The 19,251-nt window shown below is 59.5% G+C and overlaps 1 protein-coding gene across 1 annotated transcript; it reads left to right on the forward strand.

Annotated features, from left to right (window-relative positions):
• The first annotated feature begins 238 nt into the window (after positions 1–238).
• Positions 239–18,964, forward strand: VWCE (von Willebrand factor C and EGF domains). Its single transcript, XM_024198165.3, is given in 23 exon segments — positions 239–572; positions 1,691–1,785; positions 2,283–2,372; positions 3,377–3,505; positions 4,088–4,204; positions 4,359–4,475; positions 5,598–5,726; positions 6,083–6,249; positions 6,251–6,487; positions 6,568–6,661; positions 6,962–7,044; positions 7,480–7,567; positions 8,047–8,132; positions 8,525–8,642; positions 8,923–9,008; positions 9,322–9,418; positions 9,853–9,935; positions 10,659–10,749; positions 11,816–11,898; positions 12,536–12,626; positions 13,269–13,663; positions 13,665–13,734; positions 13,737–18,964. Coding segments are annotated over 23 exon segments (2,835 nt in total). The 5' UTR covers positions 239–462; the 3' UTR covers positions 13,916–18,964.
• Positions 18,965–19,251: the final 287 nt, after the last annotated feature.

Below are 19,251 nucleotides of genomic sequence, written 5' to 3' on the forward strand. Positions count from 1 at the left end.
ATACCTAGCTGGCTCAGCCCCGACGGGCGCCGGGCCTGGAGCCGTGTATCTCGGGTGGGTCCCTGTCCAGGCAGGGCTGGGCAAGCGGCCCAGGGGGAGGGGAAGCCGGAGCCAGCCTTGCCAGATGTGAGAAAGGGGACGAGGGGGTGCTGCGCCTCCCCGCGCCACGCCTGCCAGCAACAGGGCGTCTGTGCTTGGACCCTCCCACTCCTGCTGCTCCCCCGGTGCGGTGCCTCTGCCCGCCGTGGGGAGGGGGAAGCTCGCTCCGGCGCTCGCTCGCACACGCCCGCTGCTGGGGGGACCGGAGAGCTGCGCCCTGGGGGTGGCGCATCGGTGCGCGCGGGTCCCCAGCTCGTGGAGCGCCCCCAGCCCGCCGGGGGAGGAGGAAGGGCCCGGGGCGGCCAGCATGCGGTAGCCCCGGGGCGGGAGGAAGGAAGGGGCTCCGGACGGGAGACGTCTGTCATGTTGGCCGGGCTGCTCTTGGGGGCTGCCTGTGTGTCCCTGGTCCTCCTGGGCAGCCCGGGCAGCGCCTATCCCGGCAGGAAGAAGCCGCCCAGCTTTGCCGCGGACAGGTACCGACCCCAGCCCCCATGCCGGGGGCAGCCAAGTCCCAGCCCCCCCGGCAAGGCGGCGGGAGCCGCCCGGTGCCGCGGGGGGTCAAGCCAGGCAGCGGAGCGTGGCCCCAGCGCCTGCGTCTGTCTGTGCCACCACCCCCGGGGGAGGGGGGATCTCGGGGTCCGTCTGTCCCGGACGCCGCTGTGTGTGCACCGTGCCTCGTGTCCGGCTGCCCCCTGGGCGTGTGTCCGTGCGCGGGGCGTGTCAGCATGTGAGCGCTGCGGCTGGCTCTATCTCGCTGCCCTGCGCCTGTCCTGTGTGTACAAGGCTGGGGCCCTTTTCCTCCCTGTGTGTGTCTGGCCAGGGGCGGGCTCTGCCCTTCCCGTCCGTCTGTCAGACCGCGGCACACTCCTGGCCTTTGCTCCGGGGGTGTGTGTGGAACATTTAATCTTCCTGCGTGTGTCTGTCCACGTGTGATCGCCATGCCCCCCTCACTATGCTCTGTGTGTGTCTGTCTGTCCCTCTCAGTGTCTTGTCCCCCTGTGGGTCTGTCTGTACCTTTCCCCTTTGCTTGTCTGTCCAGGTCACACACCAGGCCTTCGCTCTGTGTGTGTGTGTGTGTTACCCACCATCTGTCTGCCTACGTGTGTCTCTGTCTGGGTCTGGGTCACACTCCAGGTTTTTGCTCTGGGGTGCGTGTTGCTGCACTGTTGCTCCCTGCCAAGGCAGGGGGAAGGATGAGGGAATCCTGGGCTGCCCTTCCCCCAGCAGTTCCTGTTGGGAGCAGAGGGGATGTCAGTCCCAGGACCCTGTTCCCCAGCACAGAGCTCACACTCTTGGTCTCCTAGAGGCAGCTCTCAGTGGGGCCCTGGTGGAGTCGCAGCCTCAGGAAAGCAAGGGCTCCAGGGAACATGGAAAGCCAAGCACCCCAGGCCTTGCATCCTGCTGCCTGGTGCTAACCCCCATGGGGCCTTAGTTGAGTCTCTGCCCAGAGGGGTCATCCCTGCATCTGCAGCAGGAGAAGGGGTAGGGGCAGCTTGTCCTTCCCTATATCCCCCCTGCACCTTTGTTCTGGGGTAGCTGTCGCCACCCTGAAGCCCCGTCCCAGAGAATCTGATGTTTCTCTCCTTCCCAGGCACCGTGTGGGGCCGCATGTTTGCCTCTCCGGCTTTGGGAGTGGATGCTGCCCTGGGTGGATGCCATCCCCAGCCAGCGGGCAGTGCACTCTGCGTGAGTATCCTGTGCCCTCCATGACCCACCACCACCTGGTACCTGCAGCACAGACAGCACCTCCCCTATCAGCCCCCAGGTGCCCGGTACTCTGCCTTTCCATGGCACAATGGCACCCCCCGGGGTGAGGGGGGGAAGAGGGGTAATGGCAACCACTGACCAGGCCACACAGGGCAGAATTGCTCATCATGGCTCCTGCCCCTCCTCCCATTGCTGAGAGGGGGCCGTATTCACCCTGTTCCCCAAGAGATCCATTCCCCCCAACTGCTTCCTTCATGTGCCCCCACCATCCCCTGCCCACAGCGGCCAATGCTCTCCCATGGGATCTGCAGCCTGTCTGTCCAGCAGGGGATTGAGGGGCTCTTTCCAGACAGTGCCTGCTCTCCCCATTGGCTCATGCCAGGCTGGGTGTGTAAGAGCTGCTGCCCCGGGTGGAGATGTCACCGAGGGGTCCCTCTGTGTCCTGACCGGCATCTCTCCCGGCCCCTCTCCCACAGCACTCTGCTCCTTTGGCTGTGGCAGCGGCTGGTGCATCGCCCCCAACGTCTGCTCCTGCCGGGATGGAGAGCAGGGCATCACCTGCCCAGGTAACTAGATCCCTTTGCTGAATGCTTGTGGCCCTTTATCTGCAGCCAGAGCCATTCATAGGAGAAGGGCACTATCTAGGGCTAAAACCAGGGGGCTGGGAGGCCTTGTGAGGCTAAGCTATCCGTGCAGTTGGGTGGTAACGTGGTGCCTGTGTGAGGGGCTGCAGCGATGGTGGCACAGGCTGGCCTGTCCCAAGGGCAGAGAGCCACAAGTGGCTGCCCTGCTGCCAGGTTGTACTGCCCAGCTGCCCTTAGGAATCAGAGCCCAGGGCTGCCCGTCTCCAACGAGGGAGTGTGGGCTGGTTCCCAACATCTGGAGAGGGTCTGACTCCACAAAGCACTATGTGGTGGGAGTAGGGGGGGGGCCTCGGAGCGGCACTGGAAGGCCGTGACCCGGCAAGGGGCTGCAGGCAGCGGCGTGGCTGTGTCGGTGGGTTCCTGCGCCGGCATTCTCAGTACGTAGTGCAGGCAATGGGCTCCCAGGACAGTTGCCAAACCCTGCTCCAATTGCGGTGCCTGTCTCAATGAGCCAAGGCAAACAGAGGCGCGGGTAGGAACAGTGAGGGGTCATCCACCATGGGAGGACCCAGCCGACTGGGAGTCTGAGGAAGAACATTGGGCGGAGGTGGCGGGGGAACCAGAGCCGGCTCGTAGCTTGGGGACAGAGGTCTGGGTGTGCAGAGGACACCCACTCACCCAGAGAAGATCCTAGAAGAGAGTCACCTGTGCAGCCCAGGCCCAGACTCCGGGTGGTGCCACCATGCAGCGCATTCATGGAGAGCCAGAGGGGACCAGAGGGCTGTCCAGATCCAGCAGCTTCCACTTTCTATTAACCGCAGCTGAGGCCAGAGTGGGTCTGAGCCCATCTTCTCCATGGACAGGGTGGCACTGGAGTTCCCTGTTCCCAGTGACCCTCATGCTGCAGTGTTGATCTCTCCTTCCTGGGTCTCTGCTGCCCCCGCGATCCCGACTGGCCCGTCAGCCTGCTGCCGTATGTGTTTCAGATCCGCCCAATGCCTGCGGGGAGTATGGCTGTGACCTTGCCTGTAACCATGGCGGCTGCCAGGAGGTGGCCCGTGTCTGCCCGCTGGGTTTCTCCATGGTGGAGACGGCCAACGGCGTGCGCTGTACAGGTGAGCACTCATCAGGCCGCCCACCGTCGGGCTGACCCCTGATCAGAGCCCAGACCTTGGCAGCCAGGGTCACTGAAGCAGCAGAGCTCCGAAGGGCTGTGAGCGGAGGGGTCTGAGTGCCGGCTGGGCATGGGCAGCAATGCAGCCACGCTCGGGATGCCAGAGGGTGACCTGCACCCACTTGGGGTCTGGTGACCGGGCCACAGACAGAGGTGGATGAGCCTGCTTTAGTCTTGGCTAGCAGAGCTGGGTGTTTTCGCTCTGGCATTAGAGGCTTGTCCCATCCATTGGTCCCAAGTTCAATCCCCGCTGACGATGATCCAGCCAGGGGCATGAGTTCCTTGCCTAGAGAGCTCCCCCATCCCTGTCTGATTCTCCCCAGGAAAGGCTGGATCTGCTGGCTGGGACAGGAGTGCCACTTTCTCCTTACAGCTGATGTATGGGCTCCCTGAGCATCCCCGCTGGGGTGCCCATGTTCCCTCAGCTATAAACAGGGCTGGCTGTGCATGTGTGTCCATGGGAGTGGCCGGGTGCCCTCTCCTCCCCGGACCCCGCTGCCAGGTGGCCCTGTCTCTCTCCTAGACATTGACGAGTGCCTGAGCGACTCCTGTGAGGGGTTGTGCGTCAACACCGAGGGAGGCTTTGTGTGTGAGTGCGGCCTAGGCATGCGGCTTTCCGCCGACCGGCACAGCTGCCAGGGTGAGTCCCTGGACCTCAGGGTGCAGAACGAGGGATCAGAGAGAAAGGTGGGGGTGGGGACTGGGCCGAGTGGCTGGTACCGGTGTGTGTAGGGAGGGTGGTGGGAGCTCTGGGGAGTTGTGGGGAGCACCTGTCTCATCCTTTCCTCTTCCAGATACGGACGAGTGTCTGGCCTCTCCATGCCAGCACCGGTGCAAGAACAGCATCGGCAGCTACCGGTGCTTCTGTCGCCCCGGCTACCACCTGCACGGCAACCAGCACTCCTGCTTGGGTGAGCGCCTCCCCCTCCTGCTGATCCGGCCCTCCCCATCCCTCCTGAGAAGCCCCTCTTCCCTCCCCACCCAGCCCTGCCCCTTCTCAGACCCCCCCATCTCCAGTAAGGCTTTGGTTCCAGAGTGCTGCCCAGTCAGTGATACTCCCCCAGCTCAGGGGAAGAGCTGAGTGCTGGTATCCCCACGCTACCACCAATGGGGCAGCCCAGACACTGAGGGGTGAAGGGGCTTCCTCATGGCCATGGCAAGGGACCCAGGAGTGGAAGGGCTCAGTGGCCAGAGCGAAGATCAGGCCCTCGGTGCATTGGAGCTAGTAGGTAGCAGCCGTTGGAGCTGAGCAGATGTTCAGCCAAGCCCCATGAGGTGGGAGCTTTCAGGGGGAACGGGGAATATGGCCCCTGGGCTGAGATTGTTCTAGCTTCTCCTTGATACAGAAGGGGGGACTCTGGCAGTTAAGGTTCCACTGTCTCCCTCTTTAGTGAACCGAGTAGGGGGCCCCCCTGGCCTATTCCCTTCCCTCTCCCCGCTGGGCGGCCCTGTGTCACTGCAGCGACTTGAGTGTGGTCCCACCCAACTCACCCTGCTGCGGGGGGAAGGGGGAATGAGGCTGTGGGGTCATCTATTATTGCCGATTTGTGTCGTGGCAGCAGCCAGCAGCCCAACTCCTAGACCAGGTTTCCGTGGGGCTGGGGGCAGGACAGACCCAGAGCAAGGAGATGGGCCCTGCCCCACGGAGCTTACAGTCTGAATCCCTTCGTGGTGCCTTTTCAGAGCCAGGGTAGCTCCGAAATGGAGAAAAGGCCTTGCCTTCCCCTGAGGTCCAGTGAGAGGTGTCCCCCAGGCTGACTTTGCCCTTTGGCCTGGCTGAGGGCCATCTCCAGATGGGCCTGAGATATCAGCGCATGGTGCTGGGGTGCCCGGCTTTGGGGGCCCTTTGGAGACAGGCTGGGCTGGCGGTAAACGCCCAGGCCTGGCCATCTCCCCAGTCCCAGCCTGCGTGGGGAAGGGCCCTACCTGGCTCCTGCCCAGACCCAGTGAGCAAGTACAGTCCCCGGGTCCCCTGCCCTCCCTCGTAGCTGGTGCTGCTGCTGGGCACTGACGCCTGGCTCTGCCACCCACAGATGTGAACGAGTGCCGCCGGCCCAGCGAGAGGCGCCCCTGCCAGCACGCCTGCCACAACACACCAGGCAGCTTCCTGTGCACCTGCCACCCTGGCTACCGGCTCAGCGGGGACAGGGTGTCCTGCGAAGGTAAGGGTGGGCCCTGCTCCCCCGCCTGTTGGGGGGGGGCGCAGGCCTGCCCACGGTCCCCTGTTGTGGAGAGCATCAGGGTTGGGGTTAGCTCCCGCCCCCATTCTGTGCTGTGGGGAGGGGGCTCTTCCCATTGACAGAGTGGAGAGGGAGTGGGGGTCACGGCTCACGGCGTGGGGAGGTTCTCCATAACAGACTGTGGGTCCGGAGAGCTGGGTTCTGTGCCCTGCAGCACAGGCAGAGCTGGTGTCCCTGGGCCTAGTAGCGTACTCTGGGCATGTCCCGCACCAGTCCCTGGGTCCCCGCCCAGCTGCCCCGGCTCTCCCCAAAGAGCTCCGTGTTGTGTTTCCTTCCAGGCTTCCTGAAAACCATCCCGGCCCCGTCTCCCATCCTGCAGTCCCTGCAGCACCCCCCAACTCTGCTGCTGCTCCCTCCCGACTCTGGGGGACCCCTGCTAGCCCCCAGGGCCTCCCTTCCTTCACATGCCCCTGCCCCCCACCCCCCCCCCCCCCCCCCCTCCCTTCCTGCCTGCCCCCCCCCCCATACCCCCCTTGCTCCCGGCTGCCACCGCTGCCCCTGGCGCGTTCTCCCCACTGCCGCCATCGCTGCTCCAAGGGGAAGTCCCCTCGCCCTCGCCTCGTCCCTCTGCTTCTCTGCCGCCCGCCCTTGCCACCTCGCCTCCCCTCTGCTGGCACCAGGGGGCGCCGCGGGAGCACAGCAGCCATTGGACGGAGCCTGGGTGCCTGCAGTGTGCCTGCGAGGTACGTACCCTCCCACCGGGTCCCCGGCTCCCCTGCCGCGCTCTGGACAGTCCCCCACTAACCGGCCTGTCCCATTGCAGGGGGGCCAAGTGGTGTGTGAGGTGGAGAGCTGCAGGATTCCCTGTTCCCACCCGCTGCCCCCGAAGGACGGGGGGTGCTGCCCCAGCTGCACAGGTGAGACCCGCACCCCCTAGTCTCTCTGGCTCAGGCCCACGGGGTCCGTTGGGGTCACCAGAGCCTGGATGGTTCGGTCCGTGCTGGTTCCTGTCCCAGGTGTGGGTTGTTTCCCAGCCTGGGTGGTGCCCAGCTGGCTGGGCTGTATGACTGCTTCTTGGCAGTCTGTGTGGGTGCCCAGCTCAGCTGTGGCCCTGAGGGCATCACGGGAAGGCTCATGATGTCTCCCCCAAGTGGAGCTGCGAGCCCAGGCCTGTGCCCAGTAGCCTCATGCTGCCCTTGCTTTCCCGTCTCTCGCAGGCTGTTGGCACGAGGGGGTCGCCCGGGCCGAGGGCGATGTGTTCTCTGTGGCTGACGGAAATTGCACAGTCTGCATGTGCCTGGTGAGCATGGCACTGGCTAGGGGATCCAGGCACCTCTGGGGTCTCTGAGGAATGATGTGAGCTTGCTACCCAGACTGGGCTGGAGGGGATTCCCTAAGGAATTTCTTCCCTGTCCCAGAACTCCTGTGACATCGGTACCCAGGGTAGCGGGGAGCCAGAGGCTTAGTGAGGTCACTGTCCAGGTGACTGATTAGAGGCAGTGGCCATGGTGACGTGGCCTCTCAGCTGGGGGTTCAGGGACAGAGACATGGCCCCTCAGGTGGATCAGGGGTGGAGATGTGGCGCTTTGGTGGGGGGATCAGACATGGCAACATGGCCCCCTCCTTGTGGGGTTGGACATGGGTTTAAATGAGCACCCAGAGGAGGGGAGAGTTTCCCAGTGCCAGGTCTGTGGCATGGGGCCCTGGCATTCCCTTTGGTTTCTCTCTCTTCCAGGCCGGCAATGTGTCCTGCATCTCCCCTGAGTGCCCTCCAGGCCCCTGCCCCAGCCCTGCCCAGGCCAACTGCTGCTCCTGCCAGCCAGGTGGGTACCTCAGCAGCTACGGTCCTCAGTTCTGGAGGCTCTGTGGAGTTCCTGGTGCGAAAGGGGTGCCCCATCGGCTGGGCCAATGGGTCTTGTAGATCAGAGAGGAGGAGGATTTGGGAAGGTGGAGCCCAGTGACTGCTTCAGTGATGGGGTAGCAATGACTACACAGAGCGTGTGTGGTCAGTGGTGAGGCAGCATGGCATAGTGGTCAAAGCATGGGATGACAAGTCTGGCCTCCTGGGTTCTCTCCCCAACTGGGGGAACTCTGGCAAGTTGCTTAAGCTCACCGTGCCTCAGTTTCGCTGCCTAGAAATGGGGAGTGTGACCCCTGGAGTGGGTGGGTTGGTCTGAGGCACTTGGAGACTTGCACCCAGGGGGCCTGTTTGAAAAGCCAGGGTCCCATTGTGTGACGGCTCCGGCTGGCCGCGATTCCTGCCATCCCGGTACCAACCGTTCCTTTCCCCCTATCCCCTCAGCCACGTGCGATTTCCACGGGCGCACGTACATGCACGGAGCCGAGTTCAGCTTGGATGGAGACAACTGCACCACCTGCATCTGCCGGGTAGGCCTCAGCCCCCCCGTCCCGGGCTCCCTAGCACAGTGCAGGGGGGTCCTCACCACCTGGGGTCAGTGCCTGCTCACGCATCGCAGAGATACAGGGCTGCTCCACCCCAGACCTAGGTTCCAGGGAAAGGCATGGCCTGTGGGGATGCCCAGGCCAGGGTAGGAGTGTGGGGGGCTAGCAGACAGAGGGCGCCTTCTCCTAGGAGCCCATGGGGGGGATGTGGAAAGGGAGTGAGGGCTGAGGCCAGGCTGCCTCGGTTGGAGTCCTCTGCATGAAAGCTCTGGCAGGGCCTGCGGTGCAGTGAGGATGAGGAGCGGGAGGAAGGAGACGTGGGGCACTGCCCTGCCCCCTTTTCCCCCCAGCTCGTGTGCGACACATCTCTTCCCCAGAGTGGCGAGGTGGAGTGCTCCTTCGCCCCCTGTCCCGAGCTGGCATGTCCCCGCCAGGACTGGCTGCTGGCCCCAGGGCAGTGCTGCTTCTCCTGCCGGGAGCCTGCACCAGCGTCAGGTGAGAGCCTGCGCAGGGGCATGTGCATGTGCTTGCGACGGGCAGGGGCCTTTGTGTGTGACACGCAGGGTGTTTTTGTCATGGGCAGGGGGATGGGCAAGGTGTGTGTGTGATGGGTGGGTAGGTGTAGGGCTCTGTGTGTGTGTGTGTGTCTATTACCCACAGTCCCCCACCTCTCAGGCTGCGCCCATTGGGCTCCCTGCCCCTCCTCTCTACTCCCCTCCTCTCCCGTCAGCCCCAGCCCAGCTCTGAAGCTCTCTCTCTCTCTCTCCCTGGCCAGGTTGCTTCGTGGATGACAATGGGGTAGAGTTTCCGATCGGACAGATCTGGTCTCCGGGTGATCCCTGTGAGTTATGCATCTGCCAGGTGAATGAGAACCTGCTCTACTTCACTCTCCTTACCTGTCCTTACAGCATGCAGTGCGCCCCCTCTGCCCTGCACCCTGCGCTAGCCTTCCCTGGCTGGGGCTGGGGGCCAAGCGCTGTGCCTTATGGATATTGAACCCTCCAGAAGGACTCCACAGCTCTCTGCTGGTGCGTGCTCACTTGGCACTGAAGTGCAGGCCCCCGTCGGGTGGACTGTGGCAGCACACAGCATCGATGGGCCAGGGCTGGCTGTGCGGGGCAGTCGGCCAGGCCGTGTGTGCCGTGAGTTTCTGTCAAGTGCTTCTCTCTTGCAGGCAGACGGCTCGGTGAGCTGCAAGAGGACAGACTGTTTGGAGACGTGTCCTCACCCCATTCAAATCCCTGGCCAGTGCTGCCCGGATTGCTCAGCAGGTAACCGGGCCGGGGGTCCCCTCCCAGGGAGCGACTATCTGCAGTGAGAAGCCCAGGGACAGAGTAGCTTCCCCCTCCATGGCCCAGCCAGCCCTCGTCCTCTCTGCTCAGACAGACGTCAGCCAGGCCACTGAGTGCCTCCTGGGGACATGGAGACCCAACCCCCTACTATCGGCCAAGCAGCCCTCAGACAGGAACAGCTTTTGGTCATCACCAGTGTGGGGCTGACTTTGAACCAGCGACCCAGCTGTGAATGGCTCTCCCTCCATCCCTTGAGCCGTTCTGGTGGAGAGGGCTCTGGGTGTGTCCCACACAGGCTCTGTTCCTGCTCTTGGTCTCTCCAATCTGCCAGGTGTGCCCTGGCCCCCCGGGAGGCAGTTGACTTTCTGGTGGGAGGTGCCATGACTGTGCCTTTCCCTCTCTCCTCCCTGAAGGCTGCACCTACATGGGAAGGATCTTCTTCAACAACGAAACCTTCCCTTCCGCCCTAGACCCCTGCCTCAGCTGCATCTGCCTGGTAAGGGCTTCACCTTCCCTCCAAGCATGTCTGTAGGAAAGGCCTCTCAGGTCCATTAGACCACACGGTCTAAGCCAAGGGGTTTTATCCAGCCTGGGGCTGCACCTTCAACTTCAGGCCCAGGGCTGCTCCAGATGGGTAGAACATGCAGAGTATGGAGGCAGGCACCAAGGTCCCTGGACCAGGGAAGAAGAGTCTAGTGGGGTGCATTGGATGCATCCGATGAAGTGGGCGGTAGCCCACGAATGCTTATGCTCAAATAAATTTGTTAGTCTGTAAGGTGCCACAAGTACTCCTGTTCTTTTTTCAATTAAAAATGAAGTCGCTGTGCGTCATGGGAGTTGTAGTTCAGTTGCCTCATACTCCCAGTCTCCTCTATGGGCTGGGCTCCCTAGTTGGACTACATCTCCCATGCACTAGGGGGAGGTAGTTGCATCATGGGAGATGTAGTCTAGGCAGGGAGTCCAGCCCATAGAGAAGAATGGGGACATGAGGCAATTGAACTAAAGCTCCCATGGGTCAATGCAAGAGCAGTTTCTAATCAAAACGTTTCATTTTGTTGAAAACTCAATTTCCTGTTGAAAAGCTGTTTCAAAGGAGAATTTCCCATCAGCTGTAGGCGTAACCCACTGTGTCTCCTGCCAGTTGTAGTCTCCCAGTCACCTGCCTACCTTGTGTTGCTGCTAAGGCAGAGTCCTAGTGTTGCTGTTCTGTGTCCTACAGCTGGGCTCCGTGGCTTGTTCCCCTGTAGACTGTATCATCTTCTGTATGTACCCGTTCCACCCGGAGGGAGAATGCTGCCCTGTCTGTTATGGTAAGTGCCTAAGCCCTGGCGAGCCCCCGAGTTCTACCCTGGCTGCTTCCAAACCACCGTGGGCTTTGACCACCTCTGATCTTACCACCGGGGGAAGAGGGTCTGGTGTGGTCAGTACTGGGATGGGAGACCTCACAGGCTGCAGGTAGGGGCATTGGGGGGCTCAGTCCAGATAGCTCCTCTCTGAGTCATTGCTGACCCCAATGCCCCTGTGCAGTGCTAGGGGTGCTGTGCTGCCGAGAGTGGCGTGGGGGCTCAGTAGAGGGAGCTTTCTTCTCACAGTCAGGACTGACCCCAGGGCGCCAGGATCTGTGCTGCAGGGAGCAACGTGGGGTGTTGTGCTGCAGGGAGTGGGGTAGGTTACTCAGTAGAAGGCTTTCCCAATGCATCTGGGAGGCTCAATATGGGGTATTCTCCTCTTACAGTCAGCCCTGACCCCAGTGTCCCAGTGCAGTGCAGTGCCAGGGGGACAGTGCAGTCGAATGTGCTTTCTTGTGGGTGAGTTGTAAGATGAAGGCCCTAACCACTTGTGGTCATGAAAACTCCCTTTGCACTTTAGTGAGGTTCGGGGTGTTGCCTTTGGGTAAGTCCCCAAGCAGTGTGAATTAGGTACAACATTCAGCTTCACTTCCTGTCCTACACTCTCTTGTGCAGCATTGCCATGGGCTGCTAAACACCTGCAGCATCCTCGCCTCAGAGGTGGCTGCATGTCAGTGTTGGGTGAAGTGATTCTTCTGTTGTTGTTTGGGTTACAGCAGTGCCTGGAGACCCTAGCTGAGATCAGAGCCCCATTGTGCTAGGCACTGTACATACACACAGCAACCTCTTCAAGGCAGGGACTATCCCTAAATAGGCAAGGCAAATAAAGGGCGGGAAGAGAAACTGAGGCACGGAGTGGGGAAGTGACTTGCCCAGGGTCACCCAGAAGAGGCAAGAATAGAACCAAGGTGTCCTGACTCCCAACCGTGTGTGTGTGTGTGTGTGTGTCAGTCACATCCAATCTCTATATAGTTACTGTAATGTTAAAGCTTGTCTCTCCCCCTGGCTGGGTGTCTGTCCTCTGCAGATTGTAACTACGAAGGCAGGAAGGTGGTGAATGGACAGATGTTTGTACCGGAGGGTGAGCCCTGCATTCACTGCATTTGCCAGGTGAGCTGTTCCCCTCGGAGGGGAGGGAGCTGATGGGGATTGTTCTGTGGGGACTGGGGGAAGGATGGGAATGGGCATCCCTCAGCATCAGCCAAGAGTCCCATGGACTGTGTTGCCATGAGTGTCTATCCTGTGGGGCCTCCAGGGGCTAGTGTGAGGGGACGCTGAGCCCCGCTGGGAACTGCCCTCCTGGGGGCTGGTGCGCGAGGGGATGCTGGGAACTGCCCTCCGGGGGGCTGGTGTGATATGGGCCGAGGGGATGATGGGAGCTGCCCTCTGGGGGCTGGTGTGATATGGGCTGAGGGGATGCTGGAAACTGCCCTCTGGGGGGGCTGGTGTGATATGGGCCAAGGAGATGCTAGGAACTGCCCTCTGGGGAAGCGATGGGGCCTGGTGTGATATGGGCTGAGGGGACGCTGGGAGTTCCCCTTTGGCTTCTGTAGTGCTGCAGGCCTTTGCTTTGGACAAGGGTCCAGTGGGCCTGGGCATGACTGAAGGAAAAGCCAGCGGGTTGCTGGGTGTGTGGAGGAGCTGTCCCCACAAATTGGGGTCGTTTGTCCCGGCCCGGCAGAGAGATGGAGAATGCGGGTGTTCACAGGCTGTCGTGTCTCACCCTTTCCTTTTCCCCCTCTCTCAGTTGGGGGAGGTGAGCTGCGAGAGGAGGCCCTGTGCCCGCTCCTGCACTGAGCCCTCGGCGCTCCCTGCCGCCTGCTGCCCTGCCTGCCAAGGTAATAGCCCTGCACACCTGGCCTCCCTATCCCTGTGCCCTTGGAGTTGGCACAGGCTCTTCCTCCTCCCCCCCCCGCCTACAGAGGGAGCTTTGCCCTTGTGGCAATGACCCTGAACAGGTCGCTGTCATGGACCGAATCCAGGAGGGCTGGAGTGGAAAATTGATCCTCCGCTGCCTGAGCTATGGAGCAGGCCCCTTCGTGCAGCAGCGACAAGAGCTGACTCAGAAGCCCCTGTGTGTGGCAAGGCCACTAGAGGGGCATGGAGAGCAGGCCTGATGCGTGGGCACCCTTGGCACCTCCCGCCCGCAGGGCCCTGGGATGTGATGTCATGTCAGTCACTGCGGCGCCTCCAGGTGAGGCTGTAACTGGGTGCCACTGTCTGGTGTGGAAGAGCCCCCGGGCTTAAGGTAGCCCTGTAGGACAAGCCCCCCATGCCCGCCTGAGGGGCTCGTGTAGGGGAGCACGGTGCCAGGCTGTGGAGCAGGCATGCAGGCTTCGTGCCTGGGTTCCTGGGGTTCCCTAATCTCAGGCCCTTGCCGTACAGCGCTCTGGCCCCCCCATGGGCCCCATGCCCCCGGATGGGTGTACCACAGCCCTGGGGGAAGGCACTAATGATGTCCCTGTCTCCATTAACCGCAGATGCTCCAGTCCCTCTGGAGGGCAGCCCTGTCCTTGTCCACGCAGAGGACGCAGAGGCTGGGAAATCCCCATCCCGCAATCCCAGAGAGAACTCCATTGACCAGCCCAGGGCCAGTGACTGCCGCCTCTGCCCCAGTTCCCCGGCTCCTGCTTCTCCCAGCCCAGAGCTCCTCGCAAGAAGGAACACGCCCCGCTGGGACGCTGGGCCCGTGAACACGGCTGGGCCCCCTCCGGCTGGGCCCCCTCCAGCTGGGCCAGGGTCCTTGGGATCCCGTATGGCTCCCTCGGGGCCTTCTCTGCGCCCCACTGTTCTGATAGAAACCTCTGGGCTGGTGACTGCAGTTCCAAGCCCCAATCAGCCCCCTTCACCCACCCCTGCAGGGCCCAGAACTGCCCCCTGGATCCTCATCCCCAGCGCCGGCTTGGTCCCTGCTCCTCAGAAGCATTCAACGCTCCCATCAGAGGGAGCGGAGCCCCCCCGTGTGAGGAGAGCACGCCTGGCCAGCCAGCTGCGTAGTGCCCCTCGCCGAGGGGATGGGGAGCGCCCGGCCCGTTGCAGCAGCGTGAGGAGGAGGAGGAAACTGACAGGAGAGATGAGCTTGATCGAACGGGGTGGGGGAGGGAAAGGAGGCATCACGTTGTTCTGAGCGGCGTGTATGGGAAGAACCACTGCCTCTTCCCCTGCCCGTGCCTCGCCTGCTCCCTCCCCAGATCCTGCTAGACAGCAGATGCCTCAGAAGGGGCAACGTGTGGGCGGCTCCACACCCCGCTGGTGGGGAGGAGATGGCTTGGCCCCGGCCCGGCTGCCTGAGTAATCCCAGGAGATGAGGGGTGCCATGATGCTCTGGGAGGACATGGTGCCTAGCTGAGATACCATGACTCAAGATTTTCCAGGCATGTGCGAGTTGCCAGCCTCCTTACAACCAAAGTGTGGGAGGAGATGGGGAAGGGCCGAGAGCATGCCCAGCTCCCTGCATCGGGTGGGACGCGCCCATCTGGTCCCAGGGGATGATCCCTGTGCAGGGCTCCTGAGACAGGTGAATCGCCCCACCCTTTGGGGTGGTCCCTGCCTCAGCCAGGCCCAGGGCCCCTGGATCCAGCCCTGAGATCTCCCGCCACTTCTTGCAGACTCGTGTTTAAACCGTAGAGCTGAGATTTCAAAACTTCCTAAGGAATTTGAACACCCAGTTCCCAACTGGGCATCCGGATCCCCTGGGCCACTTTGCAATTCCCACCCTAGATTCCTTGGGGCTGCTGGGAGGCTTTCCCAAGCTACCCCTGATGGACTGGTATCTGATCGCCCATCAGGGCCAGCCTGCCCGTTCTACGGTGAATAGTAATAAAGTTTTCCCTACTAATCCAAGCATTCCCTGCTGCCACCTACAGCTGGCTCTGGCCATGGGGACGAGTACAAACTGAGTGGGCTCAGCAACCCTAGGGCTGATACCCTTAGTGGTGGGGTGATGGCCTGGAGGTGGCAGGTTCTTCCTCTCCTACCACCATCTCCTCAGCCACTCCTGGATTTGGCAATTCGTGCAGTGGCTGATCTCAGCAGGGGAGGGGCTACAGGTGTCTGATGTGAAGGGGACGTAGAGCGGGGAGCCTGTTGCCGGCTTGTTCTCCCCAAGCAACTTCACTCAGCTCCTGGCTAGGAGGGGGGAGAGGATGGGTCCCTGCAGGACCCCGTGGCTGGGAGCAGGTGTCTTCTATGTGGTCTGGGAGGAACGATCTCAGCCTTAGACAAGTTTTTTCCCCAGTGCATGGGGAGCTCACATAGACTTTGCTCATTCCTCTGCGATGGGTGAAGGATTCCAGATCCCAGGCCTGTCAACCAGCGCCCCAGACTAAAGTTGTTTCACTTAGTGTGTAATACCAGCTGTCACCACTGGGTGTCAACACAGGCTGAAATATTTCCTCAGGGACGGCCATCAGACAGAATCCAACCTGACCATCCGTCCCTGGCTTCCGGAAGGAGCTGCTTATGTTCTGAGTTGAACAGGCAAGTCCCCTCTTCTTCACCCATGCAGACGGGCACCCGGGGCTGTGGCCGCCACCCTTGGGCACCTGTGTCTTCCCTCTGCCTGCACAAATGTAGGATTTGGGCTCACACGTCTGAACTTTGGGCCAAAACTGCTAATCAGTTGCACACGGAGATCCGAACCCTCACTGGATTTGCCGCACCTCAATCTCCCCTCCTAGGCCCTATCTCCAGCCTAGTTCCAACTCCAGTCCCAGCAGGACCCCAGGTCACAGGGTGGGGTAATTTATTATTTGTTTGTATTGTGATGGTATCTAGGAGCTCCAGTCACAGGCCAAGCCCCCACTGGGCTAGGAGCTGTACAAGCACAGAACAGAAAGGCAGTCCCTGTCCCCCATGAGCTGATAAGCTATAAACAAAGAGGCAGACAGACTGACAGACTGGGAAACACAAGGAGACAATACAGCTCCGCATGATAGCATATGCTGTCAGCATTGCAGCAGCCTGGCCATGGCCAAGTTCTTTGTAGGGTTGTGAAGCAGAGTTGGGATTGGGGTTAGGATTAGGATTAAAGTCCTTTGGGGCTATTCTGTGGTTAGCATTGGAGTCCGTTGGGGCCAGCGCTAGGGTTAGGGTTCGCTATAAGGTTATAGTTGGGCTAGGAGCTAGAACAACGTGAGAGGGTGAAACATTACAGTCAGTGGGCTAGGATTTAGATTTACCACCATAACCTAACCTTGACATCTTACCCTGCACTGTACTAGCCTCGTTCCAGTGCACAGCATTGCCAGCATCCCTTTCCCAGCCGCTCCCCATAATATTTACCCTCGGTGAATATCAGCCCCCAACTGGTCATGTGCAAAAAAATTCCAAAACACAAGGCCTTAACGCAAACATTGTGAATGTTTAATTACACCCCAAGGGAGTGAAAATTCCCAGCTAGTGTGAACATTTGCTTTGGTTCTAAAATAAGACTCTCAGAGAGCAAAATTGGGCACATTTTCACTTTTTTTTTTTTTTACAAAGTATTTTTGAAGCAAAAATGCAACTTTTTGAAAAGGAAAACCATTTAAGGTCAGAATTTCAGTGTTTCTTTCAGGCAGAAATCAACTTTGTCAAGAAGCGGGGAAGTTTTAGAATTTGAGTGTCCCTGATGTGAAAGTGGCCAGGCCTTGGACCCACACACACAGAGATATTTGTGTGTCCGTGAAATGTTGTGGGTTTTTTTTGTGCCATGCACAAGGAGCCTGTGGAACTCACTGGCACAATAAATCTTTGAGTCCAAGTGTTTAGCAGGATCCCCAAAAGGGTCCATCAGACATTTACCTGGATAATGAGAGAGATGTTAGTAGGGGGTTTAAAAAAGTGTGGAAGGGCTAAACACCCTCATGATTTCAAGGTGTAAAGGCAACCTTGAACAGAGGCCAGGAAGAGACTTGTGCCATGGGCAGGTGTGGGATTTCTGCTGGTACCGGCTATTGTCTGAGACAGAACACTGGGCAAGATGGACAATGGGCTGTTCACTGATCACTGAAAGAGATACTAATTCTTCAGTGACCCACTTCCAACTGCCTCTGGTGAACAGAACATGGGCTTCTGCAGTGCCCCTCTTCCAAACTTCCTGGTGGGGAAGCTAAACTGTTACAGATACAGTTCCCAAGACCACATCTTCCTTTCCCAATAAAAACTTAATAATGGTGCTACCCTCTTTTGACCCGAGTGGCAAGTCAACGTCTGGGTTGTTTCCATTAGGAGGAGACATTGGTGGTGGAGTCAGATATCTTTGATGCAAGCCTGCCTATTTACACAGAATGTACAAAGGTCTCTTTCTCTGAACACAGGAGAAATCAAACAACAGGAGACTGTTTCTGTGCTGCCAGCTCTGAGGCCCTTTCAGCCAGCACTCTGCCCAAAACCTCTCTCTAGGCTTTGCAAAGGGTCATGCTCAGTGCTTGTTCAGCTTGTGTCTGAAGCTTTCTTGCTGCCTTCCTGCTTCTCTGGTGTGTTTGTTGCTTCTCTCTCACACAGACTCCTCCACCAACCAACACCCAGCAAAACTCCTCTGCCCATGTGCAGACCCTCCTGTGCCTTTGTTTTGGCAGGAGACCACTGTTATTTTTATAAAGGAGCTTAACCGTTTCTATTATCTTAAATGAAGGGTGGTGGTTATACCTACCAGTTTCAAGGAAGTTAAACCTGACATATAACAGGTGTCAAAATTAAAACCAACCCCGACTACTTGGCAACCGGGCAGCTCCCAATCAGCTCCAGGGTGCTAGACAGCAGGACTGGCACATGTCATGAGTGTGATTCATTAAAGCCCATGAGCATCTTCAGGCTGGGGAGCTACAGCACAGGTAGTTCATTAGGAAATAGCAGGGGAGCACAAAGCTAAAGTCTGGCTACTGGGCCAGACTTGGCTGCACTCCTGGCCCAGTGTGCTATAGACGGGGGCCTGCTGGGATAAGCAATTAACACCAGGGGAAGGATGAGTTTTTTTGACATGACTGGGAATGAAGCTGTCTATGCTGAGCTACAGCCTCAACGAAAGGACCTGGTACTGGCCAGATCTGACCGTGCTACATTGCATATGGAAAAGTCTCTTTTCCCTAGAGTTTGGTTGAGCAGAGCTGGCCTGGAATGAAAGAGTGCTCCCGGAAACCGCCCTATTCAGGTGTCCCTTGGTGCTGCACATTGCTGGCACCAGGAATTTGGTGCTAGTCTCGTTAATGGGCAGAATTTATTTTCCATGCCCCCCTTGAAAGCTTTCAACAAAGATGCAAAATGGATCACAGGTTTCAAGAAGGGAGGTTGGGTAGAAATATCTGATGCCTATGTAAGCAGGGTCTGAATGAATGCTTCCCTGACAGCTAGCTGGGAGGAGGAGAGACTTTGGGTGTGTTTATGTAAATACAGTTTGCTCCTGATCTGCTTACATATTTAGCAGATACAGCAGTGTCATGGTGATCAATTTTGGCTGGTGTTGGGTACAAATCACCTTAGTACTGAATGCAGGTTTAGTGAAATATGTTTACCAATGTTGTAATCATTGTAGAAATACAGGAAAGCAGGACTATGTTTAACCTGTCCCGGGGGCCACCCTCAGCTGAAAGATCCTTGTTAAGCCATGGGCTCAAATGTCAGAGCCCTGTGAAAGTAAGAGAGGTGGGAATAGATATCTTAGCTAGGGGCTGTACAACCTCATCAAGGGTCCTTATTAGGTTGGTTTAACCTGTTCCTCCCCAGTGTTCAATGAATAGAGCTAAATGGGCTTCATTAGCAGCCTCTTTGTTATGTTAAATGCCCAATCAGACCTGAAATCAGTTGTGGTAGGACTGTGTTTCTGCCCTGCCTGCTCAGAGCTAAAAATCACTGAGAGCTGAAATCACTTGAGCTGTGGCAGTGTTTCTGTCCAGCCTGCAAAGAACTGAAAACTACTAAGAGACTGATGTGCAGAGGTCACAGCAGAGAGGCAGATGGCAGCAGAAGGTGACTGACAGCTGGTGAATGAGTGGCTGGTGTGGTAGAGAGGTGCGATGAGTGCCCAGCGCAGGAGCAGCCAGTGAGTGGCCAGCAGGGTGACTGGCAGAGAGGGATGGCGAGCGAGTGCCTGAGCAGCATAGCGAGTAAGGTACCTCTTTACCCCACCCGGGAGGAGGTGAACTCTGCAGATGCACCTCTGCAGGGCCGGCTTTAGGGCAATTCAGCCGATTCGACTGAATCGGGCCCCGCGCAAAGAGGACCCCGCGCTGCAGCTCTCCACCCCGCCCTCAGCTCACTTCCCCCTCCTCCCCTCCCCTGAACGCTCCGCCCCCTCCCCTGCTTCCCGCGAATCTCTGAAAAGAAGCAGGGGCGGGCAGGCAGCACCAGGTAAGCTGGGGTGGCGGAGGGGCGCGAGAAGGGCTACAGGGAGGCGCGGCCCAGTCCGGCCCTGGTTCCGGCCGAGCAGCAGGCCCCAGCGGCTCTGGCCCGGCTTGGCTCCAGCCCGGCCCCCGCGGCGCGGCT

This window comes from Terrapene carolina, unplaced genomic scaffold, assembly GCF_002925995.2.
Source record: "Terrapene carolina triunguis isolate 2854851 unplaced genomic scaffold, T_m_triunguis-2.0 Scaffold90, whole genome shotgun sequence".
Classification (NCBI taxonomy): Eukaryota; Metazoa; Chordata; order Testudines; family Emydidae; genus Terrapene; species Terrapene triunguis.